The 9,994-nt window shown below is 33.3% G+C and overlaps 2 protein-coding genes across 2 annotated transcripts; both read right to left on the reverse strand.

Annotated features, from left to right (window-relative positions):
* Positions 1–688: 688 nt before the first annotated feature.
* Positions 689–3,774, reverse strand: LOC130222569 (uncharacterized). The gene is made up of 3 exons (XM_056455120.1): positions 3,678–3,774; positions 1,772–2,075; positions 689–1,175 (listed from the first exon to the last, which is right to left on the reverse strand). Exons 1-3 carry the CDS (start codon positions 3,722–3,724, stop codon positions 855–857), a joined length of 672 nt encoding a protein of 223 aa, XP_056311095.1. The 5' UTR covers positions 3,725–3,774; the 3' UTR covers positions 689–854.
* A 2,494-nt stretch (positions 3,775–6,268) lies between these two features.
* LOC130222570 (uncharacterized) lies at positions 6,269–8,900 on the reverse strand. Its single transcript, XM_056455122.1, has 3 exons — positions 8,833–8,900; positions 6,987–7,290; positions 6,269–6,854 (listed from the first exon to the last, which is right to left on the reverse strand). Exons 1-3 carry the CDS (start codon positions 8,877–8,879, stop codon positions 6,534–6,536), a joined length of 672 nt encoding a protein of 223 aa, XP_056311097.1. The 5' UTR covers positions 8,880–8,900; the 3' UTR covers positions 6,269–6,533.
* Between the last annotated feature and the right edge of the window lie 1,094 nt (positions 8,901–9,994).

Consider the following 9,994-nt stretch of genomic DNA (forward strand, 5'->3'; position numbering starts at 1 on the left):
TCAAACTAGCAAATCTTTACATGGGAGTCAGTTGCTCTAACTAGGAGGCTAAAGTCCATTGCTTCTAATGTTTGTCGCTGGAACACCTTTAGAGGACAGAGGAGTGAGGTTTACCTGCATAGCACTTTACTAGCTGGCCTCTGTTACACTCAACCCCCTAAACATTACTCCCATCCCGAACACACCCCAAGTGTAACCCACCGATTTTACTGCACCCAGCCTGCTCTGAGATGGGATTGAATCAGCAATTCTTTGCATGAGAGTTGGTTGCTCTAACAAAGAGGCTAAAGACCATGGCCTCTAGTGTATTTTCTTCCTACTATGGTAGTCAATGGCTGTTGGCTGGTTTTCTAAATATTTTCTTTTGTGTTCAACAGTAAGAAGAAACTCCTATAGGTTTTGAGTAAATGGAGAGTAAATAAAAATTTTAGGGTGAACTATACCTTTAAGAAATATATCTGTAGAAATAGCTGTCGTATTACAGGAAAAAGTATACTGGCAAATTTACTCATTACCTAGTTCATTTTTATTATTAAAAAAACATTATTTTAGTGACCAACCCAGACATTTACAAAAGCAATGAGAGATATCAGAAATATTGGATTATTTATTTGTATTGTTATTGGGGAATACAACAGACACTAAATATATAGACAATAAACAGCAATTAAATTGTGTTCGATTTGACTGTGGTGTACTTCCAGAAAATATTTGTACTTGCTTAAAATATTAAATTATTAAATAATTAACTTATTGATTAAATATATTGACTGCATGATGTTGACAAAATCACATGCACAATCTAAAAGGTCTTTTATGAAATGTAATAAGCATTTGCAAGCAATAGCAGCCACTCAAGATGTGGAGAAGAAATCATGCTCGTTCTGCATCTGTTCACGAAACACAGCATTAGCCTTCGCCACTTTATCAGCTGTGTTCAGATACTTGTTCAGCAGAGCTTTATAGTGTTTCTCTGGATGGCCGCCCATGTTGTCCACCTTCCAGGTGAAGTAGGCATTGGTTGGAGGAATGTTGAGATTATTAGCCAACCAAACCCAGAGTCTAACACATGGCAGAAGACCCACCGCAAAGTAAATCGGTTCTTCAAGCATCAGTTTTCTGTAGGACGACAGATAATTTCTCATGGCTGGAGTTTGCTGAATTGGAGGCTCAGCCTGTGGACAAGACAATATAAAGCATCTTCAGTAAATTCAGCAGCAGCACAAATCCAAATTTACGCACACAGGAAAAGTAGGCATTATTAAAGCAGTTAAAGTTTGAGCTGCAATAAATAACAAAATCCTGGTTGTCCAAATTAAGCGATTGAAATGAATTGGCTTCTGAAGAGTAAGCAGTGATCCCATGGGAAATTCAATGTATTTTTTAATGTATTTAAAAAAAAAATCATGGGCTTTATTTGGCTAAAATTATTTAAATTCGTTTAATTCAGATAAGTTAATATAATGCAATTCAAATGTGTGGAAATGTGTGTCATAATTAAACAATTTTACACCAAGAATTTACTTTTTTAGTGTAAACTCAAAGATATAGAACCAATTTTAATTTGTGGGTGAACTATCCTTTTTAAAATGTTGACTTCACTCAACAAGAGATTATGGCAATGGCTACCAGTTACATTCTTCAAAATATCTTCTTCTGTGTTCAATAGAAGAACAACAGACTCAAGCAGATTTGCAACGAGTGAGCGTAAGTAAATGGTGTCATAACTATAGATCATTTTTGGATGTACTGTCATTTTAAGTGTTTTTACCTTGAAAAGATACCCCCTTAGCATTGATTCTCCAAAGCTTTTGTAGCTGGAGAATCTCCCTTTCATGAACTCCCTGATGTCGTCAGGCCGAGAGACTTTGGTGCTCATGCTCTTCAGCATCTTGGTGACCTCCAGCACGTAACCGATGTCTTGGATGGTGAAGTTAACGTATCGCTCCGCCTGCAGGCTGCCGCTTTCCATTTGCCTTAGAAAGTCTAGATTAAGGATCTGGTCGGCGAGGTCTTTATTCTTTTCCCATAAATATTCGTAAACGTCCTCCACACAGCTCACTGACAGAATATAGCTAAAACACAAACCATTTAGATTACAAAATCCCGTTTCAGATTAGCAAAAACCATCAATGAAGATAAATAGAAACAACCTTTATTATAAATGGCTTATTTATGCTTTCTAAAACTCTTTAAAAGTACACATGAAATCAAAACTAACCATATTGATTTCGTTGGCTTTCATTTTTTTGATGAACAATTATACAACGTGGCTTGTCTTGTTCTGCTCCGAGCTGATTGAATGTAGAAAAGTAGGTTTTAGATTACAAGGGCAAACCTTTTTTTTTGTTAATCACATGCACAGATGAATTGTTCATCACAAAACTAGCAATGTGAGTTAACGAAATCTATATGGTTCGTTTTGAGTTCATGTGCACTTTAAAACTCTCTTTCAAGTCATCAAATTACCAAAAGTATTTAAAAACAGGAAAAGCTAGAATAGTGGGAAATAAGTGATAGAGAGGCTAGCAATGAATTTGTGTATCTAATTTGAGAAATATAAAGAAGTTATAGTGGAAAATGGGCACAGAAATAATAAAAAATGGCATATTTTTCTCACTTTAAACATGTGTGGATGTTTTAACCTGAATTGGAGTAAAATACACTAAAAAAAGTGTTGCAGGCAAAACTGTTGCAACTGTTGCAATTTATTTGTGTTGAATTTAAACAAACAAGTTAAATTTAACAACGTTCAACTTAATTTGTTTGTTTAAATTCAACACAAATAATTTTTTACAACCACTTAACGTAAAAAAAATTGAGTAAATCCAAGGAATCATCTTTGAATAATTTTTTTCAGTGTATGAACAAATTTGACACTTTTTAAACCAATTGTTGTGTTGGTCCATATTTTAACCAAATTTAGATAAAAACCTGAGCATTTTAGTGTAAATTTTACAAATAATTACAAAACATTGTCAAGTAAAACACTGAACTAAATGTGAAGAGAAAGTAAAATGTGTATACTCAATCGGTTTTGTCTACATCTAGAAAAAAAAATCACTTCTCATTTTATTTAGGTAAGATTTTATCCACACACGATGGCCTGAACAATTCTTTTGAGAGTATTATACTAATACTAATTTGCTATTATAGTATTTATTATACTAATATTAATATTAACTAAAAACAAGGTAATTTTTAAGGAATCAGGATTAAGTAAAGATTAGAAAAAAGTAGCTGATTTAAAAAATAACATAAAATATACAGAAAAGATCAATGTGATTTTCACGATGTAAATTCAAACTTTAAAAGTTTAACTATGGTTTTTATTAGTTATCTATATTTAAAATGTATCCTCCTATACTTTCCTTGTTTATGTTTAAAGGTTTAATAAAAAGCATTAAGTTATAAAAGAGACACCAATTTTGACACAGATACTGTTATGTTTTATTTGTTATTATTCAATTACTCTTATTATTATTTTAGAATAATTTTACTAAAGCGATATTCTTTTTTAAATAAATGTTATTTCATATGTATTGTCTGACACTGAATCTATAATCATCTAAGAAAACTGTCTAAAATATTTTTATAATATATACATTACATATTTGTTTTATTTGTATATATATATATATATATATATATATATATATATATATATCAGTACTCACCTGTAGCCTAAAAAGCAGAGAGCCAGAAAAGTGGCAGCAGTCTTCATGTTTGTTGAATCTTGATGAAGTCCTCATTCGGCAACTGTTATTTCTTCAGTCAACCTATTCTTTTATAGTGGCACTTTATTATGTAATTTCATAGAAGGGACAGGACTCAGGTAAGTAAGTGACAATATATTGTGAAGGATGGCAGTATAAAGAAGGTGAATATGCAGGTAACAATAATAATCTGGGAGTAGAAAGTAGATGATCAAAGCCAGGTTATCGTCTATTGCAAGATGAAAATGGATACAGGAACCGATGATGAAAACCAGGATGAGGACCAGACGAGGAACCAGGAAGTACAAAGACGGGGAAACACTAGAGATTGCAGGAGACAAGGAAGGTAAGTAATATATCTAAGAGTATCAACGCTGACCGTGTACTGATGGGCTTGTCCTTTCTGACAAAAACCAAGACAATGACAAGACGAGGAAGCAGGAAGACACAGCACCAGGTAAAAGACGGGGAAACACTGGAGATCACAGGAGACAAGGAAGGTAAATAATATATCTGAAAGTATTAATACTGACCCTGTACTGAATGGTTTGTCGTTTCTGTCTAGGATGAGGCCAGACGCCGAGTGAACTGTGTAAAGAAATTTTATGGTGCGGGGGAGGGGGGGGGGTAGTGATGACATGATGAAGTTTAGGTGCATTACTCATAAGTATTCAGGTGAGAGTGAACTTAGTGTTTAATTGGGGGGAGAACCTGGTCTGACTGTGACATTACCCCCCTCCACGGTGGTCTAAAGACTTGATGACGTGGGGGTCTACCTCGGTTTCGTTGTGCAGGTCAATCAGGATTTGCTGTGTGAAACTCTTCCATGAGGACCTCCTTCTCTAGGACCAGGTTCTGTGGAAGCAGACTGGGTGAGTGGTATAGGAGTTGAGGAGACAATCATGAAAATTGGCATGTATTCTATACTCAAAGGGTAAGTGAAGTTGGTAAGTAATTGGGTTGATCCTCTCCTCAATGGTAAAGAGGTCAATGTACTGAAGACTCAACTTTTTACATGGCTGCCGAAGACATTTATTACTCATAGATAACCAGACCTTTTGACCAACCATGAAATCAGGAGTCTGCGCTCTACGAAGGTTTGCCTCAGTTTTGTGTCTTCGGATCGTCCTTTGAAGATGGCAATGAGCTGAATGTAACTGAATACTAGCTGACACCAAAGTACAGAATATGTGTAACATCAGGAATTCCAATAAAAACATGTTAATATTTTATATATTTTTGTGTACGGTGTACAGGTTTGTAATAAACAACATGTTGTTTTATCATTTACAGCAACAAATTAGATAGATAGATAGATAGATAGATAGATAGATAGATAGATAGATAGATAGATAGATAGATAGATAGATAGATAGATAGATAGATAGATAGATAGATAGATAGATAGATAGATAGACAGACAGACAGATAGATAGATAGATAGATAGATTTGCACCTCATTGTTGCACCTCAAGAAGATTCTCACTTGTTGCCATGGCTACTCATTATGTTTTATACCTGTGCCTGGTTTAGTTGTTTATTTTTTTCTTGTGATTAACGTCTTGTGTTTCAGTTTATTTGGCTTAGCTATGGTGTTTTTCTGTTGCGTCTTGTGTTATCCAGGTGTTCAGCAGTTTTTATTTTGAGTTATTGTAAGCAAATAGTGGTAGAATGAAACAAATAATATTTGAAACTCTACAAATCGGTCCTAGATCTTTTGTGCCATTTGCAATAACCTATTTTTTTAGCAGTCTTGTAACTCACTGGTCCTACTGCAGCACTGAGCTGGGATCAAATCTGCAATTCTTTGCATGGGAGTCGGTTGCTCTAACAAGGAGGCTAAAGACCGTGGCCTCTAGTGTCTGTCGATAGAGCACCTTTAGAGGTCAGCGGAGTGAGGTTTACCTGCATAGCACTTTACTGTCTGGCCTCTGTTACACTCACCCCCCTAAACATCACTCCCATCCCGGACGAACCCCCAAAGTGTAACCCACTCGTCTTACTGCATCCAACCCGCTCTGAGCTGGGATTAAATCTGCAATTTTTAGCATGGGAGTCAGTTGCTCTAACAAGGAGGCTAAAGACCATGGCCTCTATTGTCAATCGCTACATATATATATACACGTTAAAGGTATATTTCACACCAAAATTAAGATTCTGGCATCATATACTTGCCCTTCACTTTAAGTGTGTTTTTCTCTGTTCAACCCAAAAGATAATACTTTGAAGAAGGTTAAAAAAACTAAGTAGCCGCTGACTTTCATGGTATTTTTTCCTACTATGCAAGTCGATGGCTGTCGGTTACCAACAGTTTTCGAAAATTTTCTTTTGTGTTCAACAGTAAGAAGAAACTCCTATAGGTTTTGAGTAAACGGAGAGTAAATAAAAATTTCAGGGTGAACTATACCTTTAAGAAATATATCTGTAGATATAGCTGTCAGATTACAGAAAAAGTATACTGGCAAATTTACTCATTACCTAGTTAATTTTTATTATTTAAAAAACATTATTTTAGTGACCAACCCAGACATTTACAAAAGCAATGAGAGATATCAGAAATATTGGATTATTTATTTGTATTGTTATTGGGGAATACAACAGACACTGAATATTTAGACAATAAACAGCAATTAAATTGTGTTCGATTTGACTGTGGTGTACTTGCAGAAAATATTTGTACTTGCTTAAAATATTAAATTATTAAATAATTAACTTATTGATTAAATATATTGACTGCATGATGTTGACAAAATCAAATGCACAATATAAAAGGTCTTTTATGAAATGTTATAAGCATTTGCAAGCAATAGCAGCCACTCAAGATGTGGAGAAGAAATCATGCTCGTTCTGCATCTGCTCACGAAACACAGCATTAGCTTTCGCCACTTTATCAGCTGTGTTCAGATACTTGTTCAGCAGAGCTTTATAGTGTTTCTCTGGATGGCCCCCCATGTTGTCCACCTTCCAGGTGAAGTAGGCATTGGTTGGAGGAATGTTGAGATTATTAGCCAACCAAACCCAGAGTCTAGCACATGGTAGAAGACCCACCGCAAAGTATATCGGTTCTTCAAGCATCAGATTTCTGTAGGACGACAGATACTTTCTCATGGCTGGAGTTTGCTGAATTGGAGGCTCAGTCTGTGGAAAAGACAATATAAAGTATCTTCAGTAAATTCAGCAGCTGCACAAATCCAAATTTACTTACAATTAATTGGTTTCAAAGCAAAACCAATAATGGATCACTTTTGGATGTACTGTAAGTGTTTTTACCTTGAAAAAATACAGCTTTAACATGTATTCTCCAAAGCTTTTGTAGCTGGAGAATCTCCCTTTCATAAAGTCCCTGATGTCGTCAGGTTGAGAGACTTTGGCGCTCATTCTCTTCAGCATCTTGGTGACTTTCAGCAGGTAACCGATGTCTTGGATGGTGAAGTTGACGTATCGCTCCGCCTGCAGGCTGCCGTTTTCCATTTGCCTCAGAAAGTCCAGATTGAGCGTCTGGTCAGCGAGGTCTTTATTCTTTTCCCATAAATATTCGTAAACATCCTCCACACAGCTCGCTGATGAGATATAACTAAACCAAAAAAAAACATTGGGATTACAAAATCACGTTTCAGATATGCAAAAAGCATCAATGAAGAGAAATAGAAACAACGTTCATTATAATTGGCTTATTTATGCCTCATAAAAGTCTTTAAATCAAATTAGCACATTAATGTTGTTAGATCTCATTGCTAGTTTTGTGGTGAACAAGATGCATGTCATTAAGAAAACAAATTTCTTGCCATTGAAATCTGAAGATGCATTGTTTGTTTTCAGTTAAATTCTCGGTTTACAATGCAAAAAAAGCAGTGTTATTTCAACTCTAACAGAGTTCAAATCAATTTCAAATGAGTAAACATATTGTCCCAATATTATCAGACTTAAAATAACACTCTTAAGAGAGTTACTTGTACAACACTATAAAAGAGTTATGTTTACACTGCATCGAGTTAAAAAATAACTCTGGTCTACACTACTGGGAGTTGCTTGTTTCCATTGTAAAGAGTGAAAACTCTATCATTTAACTCTAGTTAACAACGTAAACATTACAATACTCATGATTGATAGTTAAAATAATTTACATGAGACAGTTCTCCAAGAATGATAGAAAAATATATCACAATTATACAATTATGTTAATAATCATTTTTATAACTTGATAGTCAGCACAATAAATGTACACTTTTTACAAATTAGAGACTTTAAAGCGATTTTAAAATGCCATGACTTTCATGTTCCATTAAGATATTTGGTTAAATGAATTCTTGGATGTTAGATTTAACAACATCAAGTGTTAGTTACCCATAACTCCTTAATTTTACACTCTATCAAATGAGCTTCGAACTCTGATTGTGTTCATTTATCAAAATCTAACTCTACAAAGTGCTTTTTTCTTGTAAAATGTGTATACTATAATAATCTGGTTTGTCTATACATATGAAAACTCACTTCTCATTTTATTAAATGTGGACAATCACAAATGCTGTTTTAAAAATGTCATTTTAATCAGTCAAACCATCTGCTTTAAAACGGTAAAAACAGGTGGGGAAATGTTAAGGAATTAGGATTAAATTAGGTAGGTATAAAAGAAAAGTAGCAGATTAAAAAGTAACTGAAGTTATACCAAATGATGTAAATTCTAAATTTCTATTTAACGTTTAATTAAATTAGTTTCATGCTTTTTTAATTGGTTAAATATGTTAGGATATTAGAAATATATTAGAAATTCAATCATTCTGTATTTTTCTACTGTATGTTTTAAGGTTTCATTAAAAGCATTAACTTTTATAATATACATTGTTAAAATACACATCTTATTAATAACTCTTTTAAATGACAAAAGAGACAAAATGTTTGCCATGTACTGTTATGTATTCTTCTTTATTATATTCAATTATTCTTTACCTAGGCAATATTCTTTTTGTGCATTTAATAAATGTTATTTTGTGTGTAATGTCTGATACTTATTCTATAATCATCATCTAAGATAACTGTTGTAGAATATTAGTAATATATAAGACTAAACAGTAAATTATTTTTATGTTTTATTAAAAAACAAGAGATCAGTACTCACCTGTAACCTAAGAAGCAAAGAGCCAGAAAAGTGGCAGCAGTCTTCATAATTGTTGGATGTTGAAGAAGTCTTCAGTCGGAAACTGTTATTTCAACAGTCAACCTATTCTTTTATAGTGGCACTCTATTGCCTAATGCTGAATTGCATCAATTAAAGATGACGATTGGAAGATCTGTTTATAGATCAAATCCTTTCGATTCTTGCATCTTCCTTATCCATTCTGCTGACGTCCTGATCTATCAGTCTGACTGTCTTTTTAGCAATTTTTTTTAGATTATTTAAATATTTCTACCAATTTAAATGCAACTTTTAAATGAAAATGCAACATTAATTTTTATGGGAAACTAAAAAAAAATTTTAATTCTTTTTTCTCTCTCTCTCACTTTTTAATATATTCTCTTCTCACAATTTTAATATATTAATTTCAAAGATGTGTAAACGTTTATTCCATGAATCATGATCGCTAATTAATTTTTAATATATACACTGTAAACAATTTCGTAAATTAGCAGTTTTACATATTTTTTTGCATTTGGATTGTTTATGACGTCTTGTTTATTTCAACAACTTTTAACCTTAAAAAAGTTTGAAAAAGTGACTTTTATGAACATTTTTAATAGTTTAAAGTGATATATTGTCTGTTTGGTGTTGTATATAACGCTACAAAGACCTTGTAATAAACTGCCAGTGCATTATTTGCTATTTTACACTGTATATTATTTCTTTTATAATATTTCAAACTACCAAAATGTCTGTAAAAGTCACATTGTTAATCTGTAGAGTTGAATTTTCAACATCAAAAGTCAACAGAGCAGAGATTAACATCCCGTAATGCAATTTACAACCGTAAATAAACAGAAAACACTTAATTATGGGACCAGATATTATTAACAGTGTATATAAACCAATACAAAGTACATTCTAGATAATGAATGGTGAGTGTTTAGTTAATATAATACAATACAAATATAAATACTACATATATTCCTTTATTATACAACTTACTTTAGAGCAGAGGTTTTTCATTTGCTGTTGTTTTATTATCTATTACTTGTTGGGTTAGTGATAGTGGTTTCTGTCAATAACTGAAAGTAAGTTACCTCACTTGCACCGCAGCATTGCAGTAACATTGTTGCGGTAACTGAATAATGCAAGACATGAC

The sequence above is a fragment of the Danio aesculapii genome, chromosome 4 (genome assembly GCF_903798145.1).
Source record: "Danio aesculapii chromosome 4, fDanAes4.1, whole genome shotgun sequence".
NCBI classification, from domain to species: Eukaryota; Metazoa; Chordata; class Actinopteri; order Cypriniformes; family Danionidae; genus Danio; species Danio aesculapii.

Coding starts and splice junctions, on each gene's coding strand:
- LOC130222570 (XM_056455122.1), bottom strand. CDS start 8,879: ATGAAGACTGCTGCCACTTTTCTGGCTCTTTGCTTCTTAGGTTACAG. Junction 7,291..8,832: donor CTTTGCTTCTTAGGTTACAG/GTGAGTACTGAT, acceptor TTTTTGGTTTAG/TTATATCTCATCAGCGAGCT. Junction 6,855..6,986: donor TAAAGCTGTATTTTTTCAAG/GTAAAAACACTT, acceptor TCTTTTCCACAG/ACTGAGCCTCCAATTCAGCA.
- LOC130222569 (XM_056455120.1), bottom strand. CDS start 3,724: ATGAAGACTGCTGCCACTTTTCTGGCTCTCTGCTTTTTAGGCTACAG. Junction 2,076..3,677: donor CTCTGCTTTTTAGGCTACAG/GTGAGTACTGAT, acceptor TTTGTGTTTTAG/CTATATTCTGTCAGTGAGCT. Junction 1,176..1,771: donor TAAGGGGGTATCTTTTCAAG/GTAAAAACACTT, acceptor TCTTGTCCACAG/GCTGAGCCTCCAATTCAGCA.